Source organism: Triturus cristatus, chromosome 12 (assembly GCF_964204655.1).
Source record: "Triturus cristatus chromosome 12, aTriCri1.1, whole genome shotgun sequence".
In the NCBI taxonomy this organism is placed as follows: domain Eukaryota; kingdom Metazoa; phylum Chordata; class Amphibia; order Caudata; family Salamandridae; genus Triturus; species Triturus cristatus.
The window spans coordinates 163484070-163499546 of NC_140595.1; the positions used below are offsets into that span (position 1 = coordinate 163484070).

The window sequence follows — 15477 nt, forward strand, 5'->3', positions numbered from 1 at the left end:
CTCTAAATTTCCAGGCCCAGGAGAAAAGGTAAACCATGTTGTATGGCTTTTCTACAACTGCCCTACATCCTGGTACTTCAGAGAGAAGGCCATTCCAAACAGCTGTACGGTAACTCAGAATGACTGTTAGAAATCACAGACGGGCATGAACCACAGTCATTTTTTACCTTACAAAACGCTTGATCAACTCACCTACTTTCCATCTGTAAGACATGAGTGGTTTGTGGTACTCTGGACCAGAAAACAAGCACCATAAAACATAGATATAACATCTTAAGAGCCTGCCAAGCTGGTGAAACGTAACATTTTATACTCATAAACTCCTGTTCGTATTTATAAGACATTAACATCAGCAGTCTCTCCTCCTTTTTAGTATCCACCTTGCTTAGCAAAGCCCCAGTCGTGGTCACTACATTAAAACAACTCTGTCAGTACACACTGCAGCATGAGGAGTAAGTTACTCTGAATTCCTACAGGTTTGAGGAGGGTGACCTTGTCAAACCAAAATGTTACTTTCCACACTTGATTACACCTTGTTGATTCTCTTGTACAACACCTTGGAGTTCTCAATGTTGGATTCACAGGCAACACCACTTGCTTAGTGACACCAGACGTGGCAAAGTAAAGGATGAATTCATTAGGCCGTGGGAATGGCCATGTACTTAGAAAATCCATCTGGCAGGGAAACGCTAAAATGCCCACAGTTCTGTATATTATCCTCAGTTGCCAATTCACTCACGTCAGGAAAAAAGTTGAAATGGAGGCAGATGTGCTCAGCTTGTCCTGAACTAAATATGTCCCGAGCATAGGTTATATCTTTGACCTGGTTAACCAACTGAAAGATGTGCAGAGAAGAGTTGATCCACTTAATTCCAATCCAAGTCAGTATGGGTGAGTAAAGCATTTATAATTTTACAATCACGACCAGTTCAGCATCTCTTGCTCTTAATGATGTTGGACAGCATGCGGAAGGTTAGATATGTGTGGGAACACAACAGCACAGTCCCCATTACACCCATCATGCTAGCATCTATTACAATCAAAGGGAAACTGAATGATATCTTGCTAATGCAGCTGAAGATTCATCACTTCCCCTTCACTATGGAGACTGATCTTTTTGAGAAGAATGTCACACTGTCCGCAGTAGAGAACTAGTTTCATTATTTCAACACACCTGTAATGACACCGCTTCCATCGGTGGTTTGATTTTGCTGCAAACAAACAAGGTAATGCCACCATGGGTCTGGAGAGGTTTCAGAATGATTACACAAGAGTTTGAGGATCTCTGACTTGTCTGTATGGTGGTTGAGTCCACCACTGATCCTGGCAGCAGTGTGATGCCCTGTACTACAGAGAAGGAAACTATATGGGCAAATCAGGTCTGTATATATCTGCTTGTTCTAAGTATCCATAACAAACGTCAAGGCCATGAACTTGTTCAAGGATTTGCTGTGATACAAATCTTAGAGAACAATGGGAGCTTACTCGGTTGCTCTTCTCAGCCAGTTTATTTGACTGGAGGTGCCCCCTACTATGCTAAGCTGAAAAGAGCTGAAAGAGGCTCTGCGGGTAAGCAAATAGTAAGAATAGGTATGAGTTACCGTTCTTACACTGATTTACGAAGCTGGTAAAACTCATGCTTGGTCTGAGATTACTTCCCAGAAGGAGCCACACTGTGAAAAGACAGGCATCAATTCATTAATCCCAGCCTTAGTGCCGAAGCATGTCAGCGCACTTCACCCCTTAGGCAATATTGTACCATGGCCTTGATGTAGTATATAGCACGTCATACAGTTACGTCTATCCAAAGCATCAAGTCTGGTAACAATGACAGACAAGTGAACCATAGGAACCTTGAATTAAGTGTGGGGCAGTATACCTCATTTTTTGGGCCACTGTGAGACAGAATAATCTAGCCAAGACCTGAATGCAGGCTATTGTACTTTCCAGGGATACTGCTAGGGGACCCAATACGAAGCCAAGATCTCTTTAGTAGAGGTCCCTTCAGGGGACTAGCAGCCACACCATGGTTCCACCTAGCTACTGGTTCACGGTATAATAGTTCATCTCACCAGTACACCCTACACAATTAGATTCAGACTGCTGTTTTGGGAGGTTCATTCGAAAGCACTGTGGCTTCAGCATTTCACCTGATTGAGGCCTGTGTCGTAACCAGCTGCATCTAAATCCCCACAATTGTAGAGCACCAGTGCTCTAACAACTTCAAGGCCAAAGGTCTCCTTCCGCGATGGTTCGGTTACAGTGTCATAAACTCACCGCTGCAGCTAACACTACTAACTCCTAAAGAGTCCTTTAATAGAGGGACTATGGCTCAGGACACTGTGGCAACCTGTCAAGGAGTGACTCTGTGGGCAACGTAAAGCAAGTATTTACTGCTCTAGCCCACATGGACACAAGCTCAGCCCAAGACACTAGCATAATGGAACTTGAGCCAACACCCTGCAAACTACATGGAGGGGTCTCTCATCAAGAGACATCAGGAGCTCTCAGGCCTGGGTACTGTGCTGAAGGGGCCCCCGCACAACGGGAGCTGCAGGGGCCTATGTTACACCACTGGCCCTAAGGCTATGAATCCTTGCACCGCTATCTCACCATAGATCCTCTCTTACAATGGTATAGATACTTATCCTCATGACTCCCTTTTTTGAAGGGTAAAGCAATTACATCTTTCACTCTGTTTATCTTCAGATGTTACAAAAACGGCTCTTGGACCTCCTGCACCCCGTTTCCAGCTCAGTATAATTGTTACCTGCTAATTTATAAACCATTTCTCTCTTGTTCAACACTCCTTGAATTTGTTGACCTCATAGCTTTATAATATTGCTCTTACTCATTACAGAAATGTGGTTAAAAGAGATATTATGTCTTGACATGGTGTTAGCAAGTAACTCGGGTTCAAAATAATAAGTAGGAATGTAGGTATAATTAAGTTTTAATGAAATAATTTAAAAAAAAAATTGGGCATGCATTAAAAAAAGGAAGCACAGGGACCGGCGGGGTGCCGGGTGTTCTCTCATAGTTCCAGTCTCTGCCATAATTCGGAGATGGGACAAGTCAGCGTCTAGTACCGCCTCTTCAATTAAATTTTTCTGCGAGCGCTTCACAGCTTGATTCTTACTTCTGGGATAATATATTGCTGCCTAACTACACATTATTTTGGCTCTTCCCTTGAGTGGACAGTTCTTATTGGTTGTTCTCCAAGAGTGTGCCCTAATTCAGGACATGGAGATAGGCTTCATGCCGAACTACTATAATATCTAACTCCATATGTAGCCTTGGCACCATCTTCAACAACAAATTCTTTTTCCAGACACACATCAACATAGTGGCCACATGCTTAACGTTTTCAGAAGTGTACTTACTCCCCTTCTCTCTAACTATTGGAACACCCTGATAAAGCCCATCAGTCTGCGTCACATCAAATATTGCAACTCTCTTCTTCTTGGTCTACCAAAGTGTCTCCAATCGTAGCTCAATATCCTATTCCGCCTCCAACTCCATGAATGTGAACTGTAGCACACACAACAAGAACACCAATATATAGACAAATTGACTACACCAATTTCTAGTGAAATGTAGATCATCCCAAGAGCAGAAGAAAATATTAGGCAAGCTAAGCATGCTCTCCAAAGGCTGCCCATCAATTCCTTTTAACGTTCAGTCGTCACACTGTATCACACTCAAGGCAGACATGTAATGAACCTCAAGTGCAAAGTTGCACCTTTCCAAACACTCTCTCTGATCATTTCTATATACATTCGTGTTGTGTCACCTTTAAGCAAAACATGGCTAAGTGACCGGTGCTCTCAATATAAGGCACAGCCTGCTGGAACAGTATCATATACGGACAGAGACAAGTTTAGCAGTGGAGTATAGAGACCTAGATGAGGGCTTGACAGAATTCATCTGATGCTTCAAAGATCCAGGTCTTTAGGGCCTTCCTAAACTGCATTTCAGGTTCTATAGATCTCAATTTATTTGGCATTAGATTCCAGGCCTTTGCACCTAACACGGCTGCAGATTTCCCTCCCCGCGTTTTAAGTTTGAAACCCGGCGGTTTGAGGAGGTTTGCTGATGAAGATCTAAGTAGCCTTGTTGTAGTATATGGTGTGAATCTTGTTGAAAGATATAATGGCCCCAGTCGGTGAGCAGCTCTAAAGGTGGTAACAAGAAGTTTGAATAAAATTCTCTTGTGTAGCAGAAGCCAGTGAAGAGATTTCAGAGCTGCTGAGGCGGAAGCCCTACAAGGAAGTTTCAAGACCAATCGGGCTGCTGCATGCTGCACTACCTGTAGCCTCGTCAGGGTTGATTTGTTGGCACCTGCCAGGAGGCTGTTACAATGGTCTAGGCGCGAAAGTATCAGCGCCACCGCAACTGTTTTCCTGGCTGAGAGAGGACTAAGATCAAAAAGAAATTTCAAGGTTTTAATTAAACTAAAGCAGGTCCCAGCCACCCTAAGTGCATGGGGTTTGGAAGAGAGGGAGGAGCCTTAAGACCCTTTCCGGTAAGTAGCTGCGCTTAACAAACCCATGATTGATTGATTGAGATCTCCTGAGAAAGAAGCATTATTATTTATTATCCTAGAGAAAGGCTTCTCTGGGCTTTCCATTCTGTGCCCAGGGCACCTTGTTCTTCTCCCAGAAGTCTGCCTTAGTGAAATCATCTTTCATGTCAGGGCATCCAGGAAGCAGCTTTGACAATTGTGACACACAAGGAAGAAATGTTTCTGCCACATTAATACATCCATAATTATTCTTCCCCACATAAGTTAACCATAGATCTCTGTGTGCACTGTGCTGTCCATGTCTCTATGGGAGCATGTGGTGCTCTTGGTGACCTATCAGTGTCATGCAAAAAAAAAAAAAATCTGCTGAGGATTTTTTTTTTTTACTTATCTGCTATCCTAGACCTTTCTCATGATGATCTCCAATTAATGTATCAAGAATTTACATCTCCACCCGCGACCAGATGCGGGATAAACTTATTTAAAACATGCACCTTTCTTTCAAAAATGAATCATTTGGAATTGCCTACCTCAAGAACAGTGGTGGTCGACATCCATAAAAAGTGGCAGGGGGTGTGGAGGGGGCAGGGGGTTTTAATAATAAATAATACAACTTACCTGATGCTGCTGGCCACCACGCATCTCAGTGCTCCTCTACATCTTGCTCCCAGCAGTCCCTGGGACAGCATCAGAGACTCCTCATTGAATCCCCGCGCTGCTCTCATGGCAATCACCAAGCATGAGAGCAGCACGGTGATTGGCCTGAGTGGGCTGGTTTAACGCTCGCTCAGGCTCAGGGAGTCTGTGCTGTTTCTCCACACCAGCTGTCCAATATAGCTGGGTTGGAGAAACCTAACTGCGCATGTCTGTTAGGGTGGTCTAAGACAGCCTGCCAAACAGACGTGCGCACTTAGCAGTGCACATTACTCAGCCCCAACTGCCATGGCATGGCCCCGCCCTACACACGCTGGCTCCGCCAGCAGCTGAAAAATGAAACGATAATAAAATATTGTCTTATTTTTCAGCTGCTGGCTCTGAGCCATTTGGGCGACGCTTCTCCGCCATTGCGGAGGAGACGCCACTGCTCAAGACAACATTTATGGGGTGATTATGAAGTTGAGCGGAAACAAATCTACCCAACACCGACGCGAAAACGGGATAGACCGACCTCAGATCAACGGTCGCGACCGCTTACTCACTGGATGACTGAACACTATTGGGTTGCATACTTCAATTCCCCTATGGGAGCTCGTGTTATGGCTGTAAACCGGCCATAACACAAGATCCCATAGAAGAATGGGAGTCTGTGTTCAACCCACACCGTGTGGGAGGCACCTCAGGGTGCCTGGCACTCAGTGCAGGGATGAACAGGAGGGGCACCATAGGTGCTACCTCGGCCACCAACCAGAGGCTGCAGAGGCAAGGCGGTGCTGCTAGGGGCCCCCATACTCGCTCTCCGACAGGCTTTCCGTGTTGAAAAGCCTGACATGGAAAGACTGCCGGAGACTGAGTATCGTAACCCCAAGGGCAGAAAGGCCTTGCTTCCGATTGGCCGACGATCTCCTTGAGCCCATCGGAAGCCAGCCGTAATGAACGGCCGGTTTAATTTATGACCGCCAGCATTGCGGTCGGTAATTAAACCAAGATGCGGCCTGGAAAGGCTCCGACCAATTGTCGGAGCCTTTCTGTGCCGGATCATATTAAGACCCTTTGTGTCTTTTTTAAACATCATTTTAAAGGAACAGAGGTCCCATGCAAGAAGGGTAAAAAGATTATCACAATTTCTAAAATGAGAAACTGGAATACAAGGGAGCAATCAATGCAATTTTATGAAAGATAATATTAAAGGATGAAAATTCAGAAAACATAATAATCACAACAATAAGTGAGCTAGCCGTGCGGAGGCTAAAAGGGAAATCAGCCGATTTCCTTAACCTAGGCTGGTGACTTAAAAGGTGACTTTTGGTGAAAAGTGAGAATACGTAAAAGTCAGATCAACATCTCATACTCAAATGACAAATACATAGTGAAGAAATGAGTTTAGAGACGACGGTCGACGACATTTCGATCCCCATACGAATAGTGGGATCTCTTCAGGACAAGGCGATAGTAAGGATGCCTGGGAAGTAGCCTGGGTGGGAGGGAGATAAGGGGAGGGGGAGGAGAAGGTAGGAGGGTAAAAAATAATTATGGAGAATAAAGAATAAGGATAAGAGGAAAAGGGGACAGGGGAAAAGGGGGTTGGGAAGGGTGTAGGGAAGGGGAAAGAGTAAAGAGTAAAGTTGGCTTTCCATGTTGAAAAGCCTGACATGGAAAGCCTGCCGGAGACTGAGTATCGTAACCCCAAGGGCAGAAAGGCCTGGCTTCCGATTGGCCGACGATCTCCTTGAGCCCATCGGAAGCCAGCCGTAATGACCGGCCGGTTTAATTCATGACCGCCAGCATTGCGGTCGGTAATTAAACCAAGATGCGGCCTGGAAAGGCTCCGACCAATTGTCGGAGCCTTTCTGGGCCGCATCATATTAAGACCCTTTGTGTCTTTTTTAAACATCAATCAGAATGTATAGGATACTGAAACCATAAAGTAGATGAAAAACATTGGCTCTATCCCAGCGAAAACAAAAAGAAAAATAACAGGCAATTGGTCCTCTAATACAAACAGTAACTTTCAAATCACGGGTGGAAGTTAAAAATTTAAATGTTTTGGACGACCAGGTCGCCTATAAAATTGTTTAAAAAAATACAGTAAGAATAATATTTCTGCCACGAGTGAAATTGATACACCAGGGGCATTCACCAAACGCTATATCAGGCCAGTGCTGAAACAGTTGTCGTAGCCATCCTAGGTAGAAAGGTTCACAGCTGAAACCCCATCTACAATTGGAGGTGAAAGCCTATGTCCATGCTTGGGGAAGGCATGTTGGAAAATAAAACATTAGCAATAAGAATGGTTGGGGAAGCAGATTGTTGCTGCTCTCTGCATAACGGGACAACTCCATGTTTACTCATGAATTAATGTGAATTTAGCAATAAGCCAAGAGTAAGTCCCAGTAATATGTTTGCGCATTGGGCCCGATATATTTTGTTTTCATTGTCCATGTGTGGGCAGGTCTGTGAGTAGGAATAGGCGACATAAGGGCATAGAGATAGCAAGCACATGTTCTGCAGAACTAAAGCAGACATATCATAAAACAGCATAAGGGATGTCAATAAACAAATTCAGCAATTTGGATAAAAGTGCTATAAAATTAAAAATAAATACATAATAAACAAATCACAGAAAGGCTGGAAAAAGAAATTTTAATAGAAGCAATATTTGGGGAGCAAAATTGTGATAATGAAAGCGGGAAAACATGCTGTCAGTTTCCCAGATGCCTATTTTCTTTTCTGCATTTACCGCTAAACATATGCATTGAGTGAGTGGTAGAGACAATTGGGGGCACACTAAGGAATTGGTTAAGCTGTCTTCTGGGACCCTCACCGTTTCCATATTTTATGTTATTTCCTGCTTTTTATTCCAGTAAATAATTTTTTGAATTTATTTTGAAAAGGCTCGATTTTTCCAGATACATCTCAATTTCCACGTCAATGTGAAGGGTGCTAGGAAGCCTCAAACAAAACATATATGTTTTTGTTTCTCTTGCTAAACTTCATATTAAATTTAACATTCCTACATTTCATTATTCAGAGTACAATCCTGGACTTGCTTTGGATACGGTTTGTTAAGGGTCCCAAAAGCTTGCCGTAGTTCTCTTACCACGTCCTCCTTTCTCTAGGTTTGGTACCAGAGCTGTGTGTTCTCGGATTATGACTTTTGGAATTTCCGTATATCCAACACGGTTACAAAGTTCAATAAAATCTTGTTCAAAGCTTCCAGTGCACAGATAATCATCTGAAAAAAAGTTAAAACACAAAGTAAGGTTCATAGGAACTTTGCTATCATAACAGAAAAGTCAGTGTAGGAAACAGTTTTTTGGGGGGGGGTTTTGGTTGAGGGGAGTGTGAACCCTGCTCACACGAAACCACAGTCAGGATGAACAACATAAGTCAGTAAATTAACCTTTGCTTAACCTTACGGTAGCTTGGCACAAAAGCAGCCAGGCTTAACTTAGAGATGATGTGTAAAGTATTTATGCAGCGACAGTAACAAAGTGAAAACACAGAAACACAGAAAAACGGAGTGACATCCAATACATTTTTTGATATAAAAATGACAAAAATCCAATTAGTAGAACCGAAGATATGCACTTTCAAAGATTTAGGTAAGTATAGCAACTAGAAGCACAAAGTGATAGTTGCGGTTATCTGTTCATGGCAGAACAGGGGAAACGTCACAAGTTCAAGCCAACTGTGATGGGGCGTGGGCCAGATACAAGGACCAGGTTAGTCCTGCTGACAACGTTACCTCCTCAAAGGCTCCAGTTGGCAGTGGGGGGTACCCCGAAGAGCAGGGAGCGCATCGCAGATGGTCACCTCTGTACCATGAAAATCAGGTTTGGTGTTATGAATGGTCATCTCTGTATGCTCCTGCTTTCCGTTGGCAGTCACCGCGGTCTGTCGTGCTGTAGCGCAAAGTGCAGATCTCGCGATGCTGGTCGCCGCTGGAGGTCACTGTAGGTTGTGGGAAGAGTCAGGTTCACCAGAGTTTCGCATTTGTGGGTGACAAGATCTCACTTGATCAGTCCGAAGAGCCCAAAATGTCAGGATTTCTCCTTTGTGTTCAGAGATAAGCACTCTGATGGCAACTAAAGGGCCCAGAACCTGGAGGGGTGCCTCTTGGAGATCAGGGACACACGTTCACAGAGGCTAGCAGGGCTCAGGCAGGTCCAGTTACAGGTCCAGTTGCAGGTCCAGTTGCAGCTGGTAAGCGGTGCAGTTGCAGGGAGGCCACTGAAGTTAGCTCTGTCCCTGTAGCTCTGAACAGAATGTCAGTTATCTGACCCTTGGGGTCTGTTCAGGTAGCCTGGGATGAAGTAAATGGTCCAGTCTTCTTTCTCAGACACAAAGGCCTCAGGCAGCAGGGCAGTCCTTCTTCTGTAGTATCCATAGGTCCAAGAGAGTACAGAAGAGCGGGTCTGAGGATTCTATTTTTATACCTGGTACCAGTTTTGAAGTGAAAGACTTCAGGAATTTTTCCCTCACAGATGATTCTGGAATATCCTTCCTCCCTGCCCTGGTTCCAGTGGTGACAAAAAGCTAGTGTGAAGTCCTTTTTGAGTGCTGAGGCAGCTCGTATAAAGGTAAGTGGGGCTCAGCACAGCTGCATCACTTTCATCCTACCAAAACCTAGTCCTCCTTTTTGTTACTGTTTGGAAGGAATACATAAATGCCAACTACACCTAGTCATGTGACCCCAGATACAGGCTGCAGTCAACAAATGGGTAGGACAAGAAAATGTTAACTTTTTAAAAGTACAAAAACACCAGTTGATGGACAGAATGCACGACAATGTCATACATTCACCCCAGTACAGAGATCTGAGCCTAAATCCATCGTTTTTTTGCTGACCATGCCATTCCAGTTTGAACCCAGCCATATGCAAATCAGTCTTGACCCTGTGCCTCATGGGAACAGTGCAGCCCGAACTGCCAAACCAGGTCCTCCCTGGACTGGAAACAAGCATCCTAGGACTGGTTTCGGGGTTTCACCCCTCTCCAGCCAGGATAGCTTGATTCCAGTGGCATGGAGAGCACGGGACCCACGTCTGGGCATACCCGTCCCACTCGGGGTGACAAATGCAAAAACAACAGTTTCTGGACAGAATGCAGGACAATGTCATACATTCACCCCAGTACAGAAACTTTTTAAAAGTGGCATTTTCAGAATTGTGACTTAAAATACGAATTTACCATTAAAGAGGATTTTAAATTACAATTCTCTAGACAGCAAACATGATATTTCTACCTGATCCCAAACAAATGTTATTGCCTATTAAATGTTATAAGGCAACCCAATGGTATCCTATGGCAAAGTTATGACTCACATAAGTGAAAAACGAATACTGGTAGTGTTTCACTACCAGGACATGCAGAACTTGAAAGTACAGGGTTAGCTTTTTAAATATATGGAACCCTGCCCTATGGCTGTTTACTACCCACCATGGGGTGACTTAAATGTATAAAAAAGAAAAGCTTAGATCGGGCAAAGGTATATTTTGTCAGTTTAAATTTGGCATTAAAAACCGAACCCAGGCTGCAATGGCAACACTGAGACATGTTTTATTGGGCTACTTAAGTGGTGGTACAATACGTACCGCAGGCCCTCCAATAGCATTTAATTTACAGGCCCTGGGTACATGTATAACGACTTTACTAGGGACTTACAAGTACACTAAATGTATCAATAGGGGTCTAAGCCAATTTTACCATGTTTAAAGGAGAGAGCACAAGCTCTTTAGCACTGGTAAACTGTACAGAGTCCTAAAGCCAACAAAAACAAAATTCAGAAAACACAAGAGGTGAAGGCGAAACGTTTGTGGATGACCATGCAGAGAAGAACAAGTCCAACAGGTAACAAAAGTTGCATTTCCTATCCAAGCTTCTTTGGGAATATTTGCTCTCTGCTTCACCAAAAAGCACTAAATTACCTCAAACGTGGCTGAACCTCAACCATTACTAAGAAAACAGTTTTTCAAGGTTTGATGCAAATCTGAACAGTTAATTGGTTTTGAGACATTTGCATTACATAGTGTGTTGGGCCGCCTTCTAAGTGTTAACCAATTGTACATCTGGACAATTCGTTCACAGACGGTTGCAGGGTCAGTGAATATGACCATTGGAATGGCTGAAAGAGCTGACATTTTTTGTTATTGCTGCGGTCACTAATGGATGACAGGCACCAAAGACTGTGTCGTAGAAAACAATGGTACGGGTAGCATAAGCATAACACCAACGATGCATGGGGGATAGCGTTCTAAAGAGGCCGATATAGTATGCATAGCTATAAAAGGCCCGTTTTCATTGTGGGGTTCACAGAACTAGTCCTGGATTCACAGAACTGAATTTCAAACCACAACCTTTTTTTTCTAAATTGTATTATGTTTTTTTTTTGCACATCCTCAAAAAAAGAAAGAAAACAGAAATTGTACCATGCTCTGTTAGGTTGTGTTTGCATGGGTCACAATAGATGTGTGATCTGGATTAAGCCTTCACAATAGTCTAGGCTGTATACCCACAGTCCAATGGATATGGCCAAAGGCCAAGCTCAGTGGGCTTGGAGGTACAGGGGCTAGTGCAGGACTGAGATGCATGTTACAGGACGACTACAGAGGTAGAGGTAACCAATTCTAACCATATCGCGCATGACCACAAAATTAAGCTAGCCCTTACTTGAGAAAAACTTCTGCTGTCCTTAATGAAAATAAGAATTTAGCTCAAATAATTTTCAATCTCTTAGGTCCCTATGACACTGTGGACCAAGGCAACTTCACGAGAAACCTCAAGTACTGGAACAGTATCTAATGCCCTGAAATAGATTTCATGATACGTCATAAACTGCAATCAACTGTCCTGTTGTGGAACATTAGGTATGTCATCACCCTCACCTTGAGGAATGCCACACATATCCTCTATTTCCTATTTGCTATTCAACATCTATGTTCCCCAGCTGGCTCAGCTCCTACAGTAGTAGCTGGTGATTTTCCATTGTTTGATGTTGCTGCCCAAATCCACTCCAATGTCAAAACCAGGTCACTAAAAGACAACATTGCAACATACCTTACTCTTTTTGAATGGGTCTCAGACTCATATTCTAATGCTTGGCTACCATTTCTGAACCGTTCAAGAAGCTTCACAGCGTTTCTCAACCTTACTGTAAGGAAGGAGTTTGACAAAGAGCTCTCCTTGCCGCAATTCAATGCTGTGGCCCGGGACATTAACATGTAGCCTTCTCTACTCATGCATATTCTCCTTTGGTCCTCTGATATGTAAGCTAGGTGGCGGGGATGTGAACCTGGGGTATGGAGCAACTAGATTACTATAACACCATTTACACTGGGCTCCTGAATAAATTCTTTAAGAGGCATCAGTGACTTCAGGGCCATACTGGGCATGATTCAGAGGAGGTATGACCACATAAAGCCAGCAGTGAAACCACTCCACTTGCTCTGTGCAGTTGTAAGTATCAATTTCAGAATCCTATACTTTGATTACAGGGGCTAACAAGACAATATCCAATATAGCTACAAAAACAATCCTCCAACTACATGCAAAATAGGATTCTGAGCTCGTAGATGGCACATTTTATCGATCCCGTGAGCCTTCAATCAGGAAAAGAAGGAGGTATTATCCTGGGGTCCTGCCAGTGTGTCACGCTGCAATTCTAAAACACCACATCTAGGAGTAGAGCCTGATTGCGTGTGTTTTTTAAAAAGCTTCAGAACAAAATTGTTCCATACTTTGCCTATAACTGCCCTCTCGAGCATCAGGAGTATGGACTGAACAATTTCAAACTTGGACCTCCCTTTACTTTCAGACATGCGTTTCACCATCTTCTATGCTATTGATTTGGCAAAGATACAACTTGACACTGGGCATCATTGAACCAGCAGAGATGTGGGAGCACAGTCCTCAACAGCTTCTCTCACACTACTACATAGATTATAACAAACTGAGGAAAAATCATTACCTGCACACAGGGAGTTAAACCTTTGGAGAAACAGTTGTTTCCTGGAGATATCAATACAAAGGAGACAATTGCACATTGTGGACTGGGAAGATCATGACCTCCAGAGAGTGCCCTTATGTATTTAGCTGGCAACTCAAAGGACTTGATTTATGTTAAATTTAACCTTCAGTAATGTAACAAATTAACTACAAGCCATAATAGATTGTTGCTCTGAGTAAGTGAACATAATGGTCACAGGTAGTTCAGAAACTCCTGTTAGGAATGTTTAGCAGGTTCTCAATGATTGACCGAAGATGTCAGAACACAAATCCCTTGCTTCCTCACTGTATCTAGGGCCCAAACACTAATCCCTTGCTTGCTCCTGTACCTAGGGCCCACACATGAATCCCTTGCTTGCTACTGTACCTATGGTCCACACACGAATCCCGTCCTTGCTCCCTGTACCTAGGGCTCAAACACAAATCGTTTGCTTGCTCCTGTACCTAGGCCCCAAGAACGAATCACGTGCTTGCTCCTGTACCTAGGGCCCACACACAAATCCCTTCCTTGCTCCTTGTACCCAGGGCTCAAACACAAATCCCTTGCTTGCTCCTGTACCTAGGGCCCAAACACGAATCTCTTGCTTGCTTCCTGTACCTACCGCCCAAACATGAATCCCTTGCTTGCGCCTATACCTAGGGCCCACACATGAATCCCTTGCTTGCTCCTGTAACTAGGGCCCAAACATGAATCCACTGCTTGCTCCTGTACCTAGGGCCCATACACAAATGTCTTGCTTGCTCCTGTACCTAGGCCCCAAACACGAATCACTTGCTTGCTCCCTGTACCTAGGGCCCAAACATGAATCCCCTGCTTGCTCCTGTACCTATGGCCCAAACATGAATCCCTTCCCTGCTCCCTGTACCTAGGGCCCAAACACGAATCCCTTGCTCCCTGTACCTAGGGCCCAAACATGAATCCCTTGCTTTCTCCTATACCTAGGGCCCAAACATGAATCCCTTGCTGCCTGTACCTAGGGCCCAAACACAAATCCCTTGTTTGCTCCCTGTACCTAGGGCCCAAACACGAATCCCTTGCTTGCTCCCTGTACCTAGGGCCCAAACACGAATCCCTTGCTTGCTCCCTGTACCTAGGGCCCAAAAACGAATCCCTTTCTTGCTCCTACACCGAAGGCCCAAACACGAATCCCTTGCTTGCTCATGTACCTAGGGCTCAAGCTGCACTCCACTGACAAAGGGGAGACAGTCATGGATTTGAGGTTCATATTATCTTGTTCGTGTGGCTGGGCAGCTCAAGCCTCTCTGCTCCTTTTCAGGAAGAGTCTATTTCTATGTTAACTTAGACAAACTAGGAAATACAGAATTTTGCTTGCACGACACACCTGCTTTATCCTCATAAGTAGTTAAGAAGTCTGAATTATCCTAATCATATTTTATTCATATATTACAGAAAGTACTTTTATCATTTGCTCTTTATGGCATTCATAATTTCTGGTGCACCTGGAACTTTGTTTGCCAATATTAGGTAACTTTATTTATTCTTTCAGTAGCGATTCTTCTCTGGGTGGTCAATGGCTAGATCTCATCAATGCAACAAGGAACGTAAAAAAAAGAAATCAAAGCAAAACACAAGTGCCAATACTAATATGATGACAGAAGAGACACAGAAAAGATAGAGCACATTCACATTTATTAATCGTGGGTTCAATGGAAAATACACAAAGAGATTTGAAAAAAGTTTAACATAGAACCGAACAAGGGAGCACCACTAACACCTATACATACAAATTTCTATCTGTTTCCCAAAACATACCATTAGAAATGTAATAAGGTAATTGTTGTTTCAACAAACAGAATGTCAGATGCAGAGCACGACTCACTGGGCAATTAGGATAATTTGACATCGAATGCAGCACACAGAAAATAATTAATAAAAAGTATTAAAACATTGCCGCATAGAAGAAAATATGTCAGTGGTCCAGGTTATGAAATTCAATGGGATTCTAAATTAGAATCAAGCCCTGTTACTAGATTTATGACGAGAAGAACACAAAACTAATTGTCTACCTTTCCTTTCTCTCTCTTACCAGCTGTCTGTGGTCTTGCCTTATCTTGTGGAACAGTAGCTAAAGCTATAGAAAAAACATAATTGAACATATGGTTGGATACATTTTAAAACTGAATCTTAAGTATTATCCACTCAATACTACACCATAGGATAAGGATACACTTTTTTTGGAGTAAAACATTAAAGCAGATGTTTCAAAACATTTACTAGCAAGATCTATATCTGGTGAATAAATCAGAAATATATTTACATATACTCAC

General features: G+C 43.4%; 1 protein-coding gene across 7 annotated transcripts in view; it reads right to left on the bottom strand.

Moving 5' to 3' along the window:
- LRRC71 (leucine rich repeat containing 71) overlaps nt 1–15477 on the bottom strand; it is a 382267-nt gene that overhangs the window by 326366 nt on the left and 40424 nt on the right. For 4 of the 7 annotated variants that reach the window (XM_085640080.1, XM_085640079.1, XM_085640083.1 and 1 more), the window contains exons 3-4: nt 15237–15281; nt 8283–8417 (exon numbers count right to left, since the gene is read on the bottom strand). In XM_085640080.1, coding sequence (XP_085496206.1) covers nt 8283–8417; nt 15237–15281 — 180 coding nt within the window. The remainder of the gene's footprint in view (nt 1–8282; nt 8418–15236; nt 15282–15477) is intronic. The other 3 variants (XM_085640082.1, XM_085640085.1, XM_085640084.1) reach the window with 1 other exon arrangement.